Source organism: Vidua macroura, chromosome 25, assembly GCF_024509145.1.
Source record: "Vidua macroura isolate BioBank_ID:100142 chromosome 25, ASM2450914v1, whole genome shotgun sequence".
Classification (NCBI taxonomy): domain Eukaryota; kingdom Metazoa; phylum Chordata; class Aves; order Passeriformes; family Viduidae; genus Vidua; species Vidua macroura.
Genome location: NC_071595.1, coordinates 3,283,792 through 3,296,918, shown reverse-complemented (window position 1 = coordinate 3,296,918; position 13,127 = coordinate 3,283,792). Strand labels below are relative to the sequence as shown.

The window sequence follows — 13,127 nt, the reverse complement described above, 5'->3', positions numbered from 1 at the left end:
CCTTGGAGAGCTGCAGCTCTTGGAGGTGCCTCATCCCACAGCTCCATCTTATCCACAGCTTCCACAGGAGCTGCGTGTTGGGGCCTGCAGCTGCTCCAAGCCATGGCTCAGCCTCTCCCCTGCTCCTGCAGAATGGCTGAACTCGTTCAAAAGTGCATTATGAAAGATCAAAATCATCCAAGAAGTCTGAGGCTGGGGAAGACAGGCAATCCCAGTTTAGACCAACACAACCCCCTGTGCTCCATCACACTCACCTCCCAGACCTTGGATGGATGCTCACAGCTCCACAGTGGACATCACCCCGGCCTGGGATGGACTAACATGGGCCAGGCTGCTCTCACAGCCCTACCCCAGCCAGGAGGTCGGGATAAGCATCGCTGATTACCCCAAGATTCCCTCAAACACCCCTGGGGTACAGGAGCTGTCACCACACACTGTGCCACCAGCCCCGCTGTCACCTCATTAGGAAGCAACTCAGTAAATCCCAAACCCCCTCCCATCACTCCTGACCCCGCTGTGTTTTGTATCCAACACGAAACAAGGTAGCAAAGCTCTGTTTTGCTAATAGGAAACAGAAAAGTTACATTATTTCCCTTATCATTACAGCAACTGACAAATTCGGGTGCTATTTTTGTGGATTTTATTGAGCCTCCTCTTATTTTAGCCTTAAAATTCAACCTTCAAGCCTCCACTTCAGTTCCACGGAACCAAAAATATTTAAAATTGCAGCAATGACAAGTTACCATCTGCATTTACTGAGGATGGGCTCTGTAACTTTACAGCAAAGCCACAACCAATCTCCAGTATTTACACCCAAACGAGCTATTTGCATCCAGCAAAGCAGGCCTGCTGGGGAAGAGGGGGCTGGGGGAGATGGAAAATCTTCGTGGGCAAGAAACTCAGAGCTGCAGCCAAGGCAGCTCCAGACAGCAGGGAAGACACTCCTGGAGCCTTCATCAAGCCAAGGCTGCTGTGATTCAGGTTCACTACAGACATCCCGAGTGACACAAGGTCCTTGTTACTTAAAAATACTACTAATTTTTTTTTTTTTTTTAAATAAGCCCACCAGACCTTCTTTACAGTAATTTTTGAAGCCTGGTTCTGTTGCCCCACACTCGCTTCTATCCTTGGGATTTTATTTCATCTCCATCCAGAAAAATCCAGGTTTCTTTCCAGGCAGAATGAACAACGTGGGGAGTTGCTTAGCGAGTTAAGAGGAGCGTGTGCTGGCAGCTGGGGAGAGGATACAAGAATTCCCAACTGTGCCAATGCCATGGGGGCAGGAGGAACAGCCAACGCTGCAGTCTCCACTGGTTCCAGGAACAGGTATAACAAGAAACTGTAAGGCAACTCATATGAGGAAAGAAAGACGAGCCATGACTGTACCTTGACAGCAGTGACACCTCTGAAGAGTTTATTGCCATTTAGAGTGATCAGACACAAAGCTCTCCTCAATTCCTGCCCCCCCATTCCGTGGGAGCAGCACTGTGGCCTCTGCACAGTGCACCCGCAGCATGCTCACAGTCCTCACTACAGCCTGTAATCCCTGCTCTGGGGCTCAGCAGCACACTGCACCTGCCCCTGCAGGCTCCCCAACACTACTGCTGGCTCCCCAACACTCCAGCTGAGTTATTCACCCAAGCAGGTGCAGCAGATTCAGCACCTCACTCCAAGGAGAGGGCAGGGAAGGGTTAAGGGCCAGAACACAGCTGAAAACCAAGGAGCACTCGATTGCTCTGGGATGTTTCATACAACACTAATCACTTCATCTGATTTTAATTCCTGACACCAAATCAGCATATAGCTTTTCAAAGGAAATCTTGTCCCAGATTGCAAGGTAATCAATCACAATTAACGTGGAAAGCAGCTTTTGCAATGCCACCATGGCCTGTGAGCTGAGCAGGAAGGACAGGGAAGGGGCTCAGAAACATCTTTCAAGTAGAGGCAGACAGGATAATTTGGGGCAGGATTGGTCTGTCAGTGTCCCCTGCACCAGTCAGGCTTTTGCTTCTCCTCCAGTGCATGACCTGAGTCAGGGTTGGTTTTATGCCAACACTCTCACTCCCCCCTGAAAGTCCCTTCCCCACCAGTGTGCCCTCTTCCAGGGGAGCCACATTCTCCCCACAGGCTGCTGGAAACCACATTTCCATCAAGATGATTTTTCCTGAAACCAGAGAAAATTCTCAAGAGGATGGTGCCAGGCTCTGTTCAGTGGTGACAGTAACAGAACAAAGAGCCATGGCCAGAAAATACAACACAAGTTCCACCTCAATCTGAGGAAGAACTTCTTTCCATGAGGGTGGCAGAGCCCTGGAACAGCCACGCAGGGAGGGCTGGAGTGTCCCTCTGTGGGAACATCCCAAACCCACCTGGACATGTCCCTGTGCTACCTGCTCCAGGTGACCCTGCCTGGGCAGGGCTTGGGCTGGGACATCCCCAGAGGTCCCTCCCAAGCTGTGATCCTGTGAAAACTGTTCTAGGTGTAACTCCATGCCCAGAGAGAAATTCTGATCCAGAATTGGAGTGGCCTGGATTCTGAGCTATGGTTTAGAGCACCTCTCTGCCACCTGCAGGGTGGAGAGCCAGGGAAAGGCTTCCAAAACATGGAAAACTCCTCCTTCAAGCCTCGCTGGTCTGCTACAATAACCTGAAAGACCCTGAGATACTTTGATACCTAAATGTCTCCTCTCAAAACACTGTCCAATTATCCAAATATAATTAAAAAAAAAAAAAAATAATGCTCAACTTGGCTGTATGCAGCAGCTGCCCCAGGACCTTCCCAGGGGATCCAAAACACTGCGATCACCACAAGTGCCCCACAGAACAGTAAGTAAATGAGTTTGGGGTTTCTTATAATAAAAAAAATACCCCCTACACCCATGCAGTCCGAGGGGCAGGACTGCAGGACTCCTCAGAGCAGAGACAACACCTGCAGCCACAGCACATAAAGGCAGTTTCTGGAACACGTGATCACACTCAGTAAACTGGCCTTGAATGGGAAGTCTTTTCCTTGATTAGCCATGCAAACCCCAAAGTCAAAGATAATTTAAAGAGAAAAGAAAATCAAGTTTTAACTAATTCCAGCACTTCCACCGTTTCATTGGACCTCCTGCACAGAGGTAAGATCTCTTGTTGAAAGCCTTTCTCACAAGGAGCAGGGCTGAGGGGAGAACACCTCTAGCCTGGCACTGGTTTAATTATTTACACAGAGTTAATGAATACCAGACTCTCCTCCTAAACTCGCACAGGGTGCATAGTCCTACAGTCATTTGGACTTTAAATCCACCCTCGGTTATGAAGTACAAAACTCCAAACAAGCCTCCAGGAAGGATCCCACAGAGAGCAGAGTGAGCCCAGGACCCTGGCAGAGTTCAGGTGGCAAAGCAGGACAAGGACAATCCAACCCCTCCGAGAGAATTCCCACAGTAACCTGGAAGCAAAGGGAGACATTCTGCAATGTAACTGGAGAGTTTTTCTCGAGGAAACAGGGAACAGGCACAAAGCCACAGGTTTAAGAGCAGGTTACTGTGTGTGCACTTTTGCCTCTGCTCTCCACACCTGGAGAGACCAGGACAAGAGACACTCAATTAATGTGATTTGAGCTGGAGTACTTTCCCTAACGTCCAACGGGCAGCAAAGCACTGAGACACGGGGGCAGCTCCACTGTCTGTGCTCAGGTGTGGCTGGTCCTGCTCTTCTCCTCACCAAAATGATCCAATGCAGCCCAAACCAGAATGGGCATTTCCAGAGCAGCTCCCTCCCTCCCCTGTGCCTCGTGTCCATGCTGCTGTCCCCTGTCCTGGCCAGCTGAGGTCCTGCCCCAGCAGAGCCATTCCCAGAGCCTGGAGGTGCAGCTGGGGCTGGGCCCAGGTTTTCAAACACTCCTGCTGGCTGCTCACAGGCAGGGTGCCAGGATGTGCTGACATCAGAAGGGAAATGGTAATTTTCAGGGTTTCTCTTAGTCAAACCTGAATGAAATTTCACAAGTGAGTGGAGGGGAGGAAAGTACTTCTTTAACCCATTCATCCTCCCCGGGTGGGAAACTCCAGAGCCCTCCCAGCTTCAAGAATTTCTCTTTGAGAAAAGAGTCACAGAATCTCTAAGGGTGGAAAGTTGTAAGTGGCAGAAAGTCAGGGCCACCTTTGGCCTCAGCCTCCTCCCAGCCACATCCAAGATGTCCCCTCACATCCCACCAAAACAAAGTCACCTCTGGTCCCCTCTGGCTCCCCACATGGCCAAGCACCCACAAAACCAGGACAAGGAGCAGGCTCTGCTCCACCAGCTGCATCAGGGGTCCCAAAAATCACTGCCCTAGTCTAACCCAGAGCTTCTTGGACCAATTTAGGCTTAACGTTAATTATCCAGAGGAGAAAGTTACTCAAGTTTAAAAAAAAAAAAAAAAAAAAAAAAAAGAAAAGAAAAAGAAAGAAAGTTAATAGCAATTGAATTTGTCCTTGAAAGAGTTTCAATTACCAGAGCTGGCTTAAGGAAATAATGACATGCTGGTTATCACACGAAATGCCAATAACTGTAATGGAGCAGCAGCTTTTTTGGAGTTATTTACACAAACTGATTTTTCACAGGAATTTCATAGGAATTAAGACATAAACACTCTATCTCCACTCTTTCATAAAGATATTTCTTTACCCTATTAACAGAATTAACCAATAACCCCTACTTGATCCTATACACTTTTGTCCCTTTTTTCTCCAAGAAAAAAATAAAAAGAACATGATTAGAAATTAGACTGCAGCTACATTTTACTCTTAACACCTAAAGCAAAAAGAAATATTTGCCGAGGAATTCTGAGCCAGCTTTTATTAAGTTTACCTGTCATTATGCAGCATCCTTTATGTTTCACTACAGAAAACTCATGTCCACGTTGTGTAAATACTCACTGAGCTGTCACTTAAAACTCAGAAACACTCCAGAAAGACACTGTGGCAAACCTGGAAACGCTCTCCTTGATGTGGTGCAAGAACCCTCAGAAATGCTCCAGCTGCAGGACTGAACTGCTGGCTTACAATACTGGGAGTTCAGGTGCAGGGAAGGGCCAGGAGTGAGAACCCCTCCCTCACCCATGTGCTAATACATGATTAATCCATGTCTGATTAGGACATGGAATGGTAAAATATGTACAGGAGCAGCTCCTCCTGCTGCAGCCCTGGGCGCTGCTGTAAGCACAGAGCTCCATCAGAAGGGTCTCAATGTGTTCAGCTAACGCCAGGGAGGGAGGCTGGGGTCACACACAGCACAGGATGAGAGCCAGAGGATTCATACTCCCCTCCCACCCTTCCCAGCCCTGGAGCCTCAGCCCTTCCCGAAGTTCCCACAGCAGCAGCTCAGCTGCTGAGGAACAGTCACTGAGGGAATTCAGACCCCACGTTCCAGCCCTGCTTAACAGGGAGAAACAAAAGGCTGCCTGAAACCCAGCTCCTGCAGGACTTCAGAACCAAAGAACCCTAAAGAAACACAGCTCCTGCAGGACTTCAGGACTAAAGAACCCAAAACAGCATCTCCAGACAGCAGAGAGGATGTTACATTTGGGATTGGATTTTTCCTGGATGCGACTGATGGGCACAGCGTGGTCCTCCTGAGCCCCCCAAAAGGACAGGTTTATCTCCAGGTGAGGAACTGCCCTGCTCTCTCAGGGAAGCCAAAAAGGCAGCAGAGCTCCTCCGGTGCCACCCGGGAGCTGGCGGGCAGGAGGGACCGGAGGCAGCCCAAGCAGCTCCGTTCCAATGTGCCAAAAACCAGCTTTTTTCTTCCCATCCCACTTGTCATTCACTTCCAGCTGAAGATTTATGGCTCTGGCTAAAAGACATCCAGTCCAGTTTTCCCATTGCCCTTGCATAAATTAAAGACTGAACTTTTTGCAGTCAGCACACAACAGAAAAAACTTTTGTAGGACATCTTAAAAACATTTTTTCCTAGCAGGAAGGTATCCTTCCTTTTTCTCCCACCAGAACAAAAGGGGAAATGTTGTTTTTCACCCTTGCTGATGGTTTAAGGACCATTCCAGAGGGAAAAAGCAAGTGGCTAAATATTGACAAGCTTATCTTTTCCATCCCCCCAACCACATTTGCTGCCTTCAAGTTTCTGTTTTGCTGCTGCTGCTCCTTGAGAGTTTCCAGCATTCCTAGCAGGAACTGGGCAATGGCATTGCTGATGAGCTTCTCCCCAGAGCAATCCATCACACAGGAGTTGCAATTCAAAGAAGAAATCAGACTCACTAGCCAGAGAATTTTAAATACACAGAGTAAGAACTGGAAAGGGCATTTTCTCCTCTAATATTTTAACTACCCAGAGCACAGATGCAGAGGGTAAAAGCTGGATTTCCAATTGGTGGCGTTCCCTTGAAAAGAGTAAGGGAGAAAAGTGGTGGAAGAGTCCTGTATGAGGTAACAGATAAAACCAACAGCTGCACTATTAAGCCTAATTTTAGACATTATTTTCTCTCTGAAGGAAAGCTGCTGGGATTTTTAGCACAGCCCTCATGGAACGTGTGATACATCTGTAACACAGGAACCACTGACCAGAGTTCTCAAATGAGACAACAGAAAAAACCCAAAGCATTATGAATACACCAAGCTTATGAGAACAGTCAGGCACAGCTTTGTAACAGAACATTTGACTGTCCTGCCTCCCCCCAGCCCAGTTTCTAATATTATTTAAGACCAGGGAAGACGTTCTGCCTGCTTGTTGAGGGAAAACAGGAAGTTTTCCTGATTCCAGAAACAGGAAACAGAAGTTATAGCAGGTACAAGGAATAAAACAGGGAGTTCCAGGAAACCACTAAGTATCCTAGCCCCCAAAAAAGGCTTGAAAGTCAAACATAAAACCTTTCAGAAACCAAATTTCTGTCTTGCAACCAACAACATCCCTACAAGAGAGACACCATAGGGAGCCCAGATAATAAATAAGGATTCACAGGGCAAGTCAATTAAACTTCATAAATAGCAGTAGGCAAGCCTTGCTAACTCCATTTCACCACAACACTCAAGTGGTTTGTCCTGGGTTTCCCAGTAAACTGGTGATGATAAGGGCAGGGGTAAAAGAAAAGCTCCAGCTGAGAGTGAGGATTGAGCTTTACTGTCCTGTATCCCACACACATCCTGCCTGGAAACACTGGACACCCCCAAGCTGGGCATCAGGGAGATGGTACCAGAGAAAATGAGAGTTTTTAAGAAAATCAGACAACTCCTGGTTGACTTCAGGCTATTTAAAAAAGGTAAAGCAGCAAAACCTCCAGTGTCCACACCAGGATTAACAAGATTTTATTAAAAAAAAAAAAAAATCAAAGCAGCACAATTTTCCTTCTTTTTCTAAAACAGCCAAGCCCTAAAATCACTCATTCAGAGAAAAGGAGATGCACCACTCTGCTTTTTGTTGGAAAGCTCCAGTGCACAACACACAACTTGAGGGCTCCTGACATTATAATGCAAAGCAAGGAAAAACCACGAGCCAAGAGGAGCCAGGTCCCAATTTCCCATTCCAAGACATCGCAGCTCACTGGCAGCACAGTGCCTTTTGGTGCCAATTTAGTTTAAAAACCATATTTCCAACAACGTTTTTCATGCCTCACTCACTACTAAAGTCGGAATCAAAGTCAACAAAAAATAGCTATTGTATGGCAACAGGCCCAAAAGCTTTTTTTTTTTAATTAACATAAGATTTTTAAACTGCTTTCATTGAACTTATAGCAGAGGCCTTGAGATGCTGGGGCACCTATGGGGAGGTTATCCAAGATGTCAATGTTTAATGTGATCCAAAGAGTTCTCCCATTACAGGAGACACTTCGTTGTAGCCAAAGCCTGAGAAATACCCATCTATTAAAGGCAGGGAAGTCCTTTCTCTCAAGCAGTTTCCTTTAAATCCCAAGACCCTGGGAAAACTGCTGTATTACTAAGAGCTGCTACATGCTCTGAGGAGAAGCAGGTGGAAAAAAATCCATGGGAGAGCTGAAAAATTGAAAACCAGCCTGGCTCCTTACAAGTCATTGCCACAGCAAACCACGGATTTCTCATCCCACACACCGCAGATCAGCCATCCTGATCTCCTGATCCTGCTCTGTGCTCCCCAGCTAGAAAGATCATCTGGAAAAAACACCAAGTCCCCAAAAACACGGAGCATCCTTGTGTTGCCTGGCTCTGACACCTTGAAGTGTCCCTCAAGGTTACACACAGGAGCCACCCCTGTGTAACCCTGGTGTGACCACACACTCCTCTCACTGCAGGCAACATTCCACCCAAACAACTTTCACAGGAAATTACTGGGCCTCTCTTGATGAACAAAGTGACAAAATCCTCCTGATGTCATCACTTAGAATTCCTAAAGAGTACCTAAAGAGGGATTGAAGGCACCACCCTGCTTCTCACCCCAAACTGGTCTGTGCCCCCAGCATTCCCAAGTGTGCTCTTCCCACATCCTCTTCCCCAGCCTGCCCCAGAGATGTTCCCTGGGAGGTTCCTAGCAGGTGAGCTGCCCTCTGCTCTGCTCTCCCAGAGGTTCTCAGAAGTTGGGTGGGAAGTACTTGCTCTGCTCATTGCTGTGTAAGACAAAGAAAGACACAAAGCTTTAAATTCTCCTAATCCAGGGAATTTAGGAGTACACAGCACAGGAGGCTGTAATTCAGGGCTAGAGTATTACTATTATTAATCAACCTTTTGTGGGCAGCACAGATGACATGTGGAAGCTTTTTTCTTTAGACACCTCTGCTCTTTTCTTTTTCCAGCAGAAAAAGAGGAATTGTCAGTTTAACAATCCTGGGCACAAAAAAGATTGGCTGGGGGAAAAGTCATTTGGCTTTTGAGGTGAGGGAGTTGCTGGTTTGCCTTCTATATCTACTATTTGTTCTTCCTCAAGCCCAACTAATTCTCAGAACAACCATTAATAATTCCAGTTTATGGGACTACTTACTCAGGTATTCCTAATTCACTGCATCAGCAACTTGTGGAATTAAGTGAAATTCATTTGCCAAGACAAAAAAAAGCTTCTTTTACAAATTTATACCAGAACACTGACAGAAGCGAACTGCAGGGAAACACCTGAGAAGTTCAATCTGGCTCCATATTTTAGTACACATTTTATCTAAATTGAGATTTTTCAGGATTTCCAAAGTAAGCACTTTGTAATTGCATCCATGGAACACATGACTGTATTCCCAAGTAGCTGAAACCTTCCCTGAGGATGCTCCAACACTCACTGCTAGCCACCACTGGACGTTTGATAGCCCCAGCAGAGCAGATCTCTCTGGGAGAGCAGAACTCCAACCTGAAAGAAAAGCCAATCCAACCACTCAAGGTGCTGCAGCAGAGGGTGCCTTTGGTAATCAAGGGACAAACAGCTGAGTGGTTTTCAGATCAGTGCAGGAGAAGTCCTGAGCAAGAAGGGAAGCTCTGGAGGCTGCAGGTCACTCTACGTGGCACCAAATGTCTCCGACCCCGGCCTGAAGTCGGAGCAAAGCACACAGAATGAAAAGGGAAGTTTGGTCCTGCACAAGGCCACCACAGGCCTTGGAGATGCAAGTCCGAGCACAGAAAGGAACCTGCTTTTAATCGAGGCTTTCAGATAAAGATGCCAGCACCTCTTTTCCCTGCATCTAAAATGTCTGATGCTGTACTGCCTTCTTCTCTGCACGTTTCCTGGCCATTCCTATTCCAGCAAAGCGGGAATTCTACACATGCAACAATAAAGATAATCCTCAGGCTTGCTTTTCCTAGTTCCACTCCTCAGAAGAGTTGTGACACTGCTGAGCCTGACCACAACCAGTACCTGAAGTCTCTAGGAAGTGCCTACATTTATGGGGGGAAGGAGACATATCAGTTCTCATTCAAAATAAGTCAAAATGTGCCCTAAGACACAGAGCTAGAGACTCCTGTCCTGTATCTCAGTTCTGTTGAATGTAAATTGATAATTCTTGATAACCGACCAATTTCAGCATTTTGGCCACAAGTTTGGTTCTGATTGTTTGGGGATTTTTTTTCCTTCTTTAGGCTGTAACACACCCCAGAACCCCCCACATGCTCCCATCTAATAAAGAACCCAAACAGCCCCAGTTCTGAAAAGGGCCAAAACCAGGCAGGAACAAACGCATCCTCAGATCCATCAAAGAAATCATTTATACCAAGGGGAAAGTCACATAACCAAAATAAACAGCAAGCCCATTGTGCGGAGCAGCCCTGCCACCGTTCCGACAACACAGACTCTATTCCAGGCTGAATCCAACATCACAAGGAAAATAAACCCAAGGTACAAACAACGTGCCCTCGCCTCCCGTTCCGGCCGGGGCACGGGGCAGAGGGATGCGGGGCTCAAGGTCACGCCGGGGGATGCGGAGAGGGGCGCGGGGCTGCCCCGTCCCGGGGCTGGCGGAGGAGGCGAGTGTGGAAGTTTATGAGCTCATCAGGATGGTTGTACCATTACATCAGAGGCAATTATAAATGGCCAAGAGCAGGGGATGGGGAGCCAATCAGATCACAGATGGGATGTCAACCTAAGACCAACTGTCTCCTGGCTTTGACAGAAGGATTTTACCTCCATAATTCAAATCCCAAACCCAAGCGATCCGCACTCGCTGCTCCCATCGCCCAGCTCCCCGCCAGCGCTCCCGCCCCGGCCCGCGGCCCCTCCGCCCTCCCCGCGGGCCCCGCGGCCCCGCCGGCCCCTCGCGGCCCTGCCCGCCCCGCCGGACCCCGCTGCGGACCGCGGGACCCCCCCACGGGCCGGCGCCGGGGGTCGCGGGGCCGCGGGAAGGCGGCGGCGCTGCCGGGGCCACGCGTTGTCCCGGGCGCGCCCTTCGCCGCCCCGGCCCCCCGCGCCCGGCCCCGCCGGGCCCTCGCCGCCCGCCCAGACCCGCGGACCCCCGGCAGAGCCCCCCGAAGCGGCGGGGAGCCCGGCGGCGGCGGCTCGGGAGCCCCGCACAAAGGCCGGGAAGGAGGAGGAAGGGAAGGCGGCGAGGCAGCCATTTTAGAGCGAGCGAGCAGCACAGACAATGGCAGCGCCCGGCAGCGCCGGCCCGGCGGGGGGAAACCCGCGGGAGAGCCGCCGCCACCACCCCGAGGCCCCCGAGCCCCGCGCCCCCCGCCCGGCCCCGTGCCCGGCCACCCCCCACCCCCCCCGGCCCGTCCCGCGCGGCCCGGCCGGTACCTGCTGGCTCCTGCCGAGGCTCTGTCCCCCGCCGCCACTGCTCCCGGGGCTCATGGGCGCGTGGTGGCTCCTTGGCGGGGCCCCGCCGGCCGCTGCCCAGCCCTGGCCGCTGCCCCCGCCGTACTGCGAGACCATGTCAGCGGCGCCCTTGGCGGCGGCCGCCCCGTCCTGCGGCCCGGCGCTATAGTCGCCCCCGGGGTACCCCTGGTAGGCGCGGGCGGAGCTGGGGGAGGTGAGGAGCTGGTTGAGGGTGGGGGTGGCCGTGGGCTGCGGGGTGGTGCCCCCTCCTCCCGCGCCGCCGGCGGCCGAGGGACCCATGACCCCGAAGCGCTGCTGCTGCTGGAAGGCGGCGGCGGCGGCCGCGGGGGACTTGGCGGCCGGCGGCGCGGAGCCCCGGGGGGAGCCCAGGGCGTAGGCCTGTGGGGGAGGCGGGTAGGAGCCGGCGCTGCGCCCGGCCGCGTAGTAGGAGTTGTACTGGTGGTTGGGGAAGCCGTGCTCGGCCCCGGCGCCGTGCGAGTTCTGCGGAGGGGGCGGCCCCGCGGGGGCTCCCGCCGGCCCCGGGTAGTTCTGCTCCAGGCCCCCGCTCTGCAGCGCTGCCATGCCAGGGCTTTGTTGTCCGCCATGTTGGTGGAAGGCAGCGGCGGCGCCCCGGCCGTAGGGCTGCCCGAAGCCGTAGGCTGGCGGGGGCAAGGCGGCCGGGTGGGAAGGGGGCGGCTGCTGCTGCGGCGGCGGCTGCGGCGCCCCCACCCCGTCGCTGCCGCCGCCGCCGCCGCCACCGGGCGGCTCCGGGAGGTTATTGTTCAGGGTGGCGGCGGCGGCGGGCCTGGGGCCCGAGTTCCCGTTCGAGCTCTTCAGGTCGGACTCGGCCCCTGCGCCCCCTCCGTTGCTCTCGGCCCCGTCCTGCAGCTCCTTCCCCGACGGGCCTTCGCTCTCTGCCTGCTTCTCGCCGCGCTCCGCCGCCGCCGCCTCACCCCCCGCCTCCTCCGGGGGACAATCCCGCTGCTGCGCCTCCGCTTTCTTCAGCTCGGATGGAGCCGGGGCGCCCAGGCTGCTGGCGGCGGCGGGGGCGACCTGAGCAGCCATGATCCCCCCCCTCCCCGCCCGGCCACCCCCCCCGGACCGGTCCCCCCGAGCTGCTCCCTGCCTGGCCGGCCGGCGTGAGGCCTCGCTGCTCTGCTCTCCCCGCTCAGGCGGCGGCGGGCGGCTCTTCAGGGCAGCGGGGGCTCATTCCCCCCCGGCCTGCTCGGCGAGGCGGGGAGGGCTCCGCTGGGCTGGGCTTCCCGGGGCCTGGCCCCGCTGTACCTCCTCGGTTGCAGCCGGCGGAGAAAGGGGAGGAGGAGGGAGTGGGGGGGAAGGAGGAGGAAAGGGGGGGTGGGGGGGCACCCGGGACGGGGCTCCCGGTGCGGGAGAGGCGGGAGGGAGGGAGGGGGGACACGGCGGGCGGGCGGGCGCCGTCCCCGGAGCGGGGCCGAGCGGCGGCGGGGCCGGGCTGGGCGAGCTCCGACTCTGCTCGGCCGAGCGGGCTCAGTCCGACACGAGGCTCAGCGCTGCCATTTTACCCAGCGCCGCGGCCGCCTGCCAAACCCGGAGCGGAGCGCAGCCCGGCCCGGAGCGGAGCCTCCCCCCCGTCACAAAGGAGGAGCGGGCCGGCCCCGGCCGCCGCCGGCGCGGAGCTGCCGCCCGCAAAACCCGCGGCGGATCGGCGGAGCCGGGGGCCGGGGGGCAGCGCTCCCCCGCCGCGGCCGGAGCCGCCCGGGGCGATCCCCGAGGGCAGCGGGCGATGTCCCGCGGCCAGAGCCCTCCGGGGGCGTGCTGGCCGCTCGGCGGCCGCCGGCCCCGGGGTTTCTGCCCGTGGGTTACCGAAGCGCCTCTTTGTCCCTAGAAATTCCATTTAGAATTAAGCCCTCTGCGAACTGTTAGCGGTTGTCATTTCCTCTCCGCTTGGCCGTGTCCCTCTGGAAAAGGCGTTGGCGGCACGC

At 53.4% G+C, this 13,127-nt stretch overlaps 1 protein-coding gene across 2 annotated transcripts in view; it reads right to left on the bottom strand.

The window, feature by feature from the left end:
- Positions 1–12,512, bottom strand: part of ARID1A (AT-rich interaction domain 1A) — a 53,453-nt gene extending 40,941 nt beyond the window's left edge. For both annotated transcript variants that reach the window (XM_053998884.1, XM_053998885.1), the window contains exon 1: positions 11,149–12,512. In XM_053998884.1, the coding sequence (XP_053854859.1) occupies positions 11,149–12,231 (1,083 nt within the window). In that variant the 5' untranslated portion in view covers positions 12,232–12,512. The remainder of the gene's footprint in view (positions 1–11,148) is intronic.
- Between the last annotated feature and the right edge of the window lie 615 nt (positions 12,513–13,127).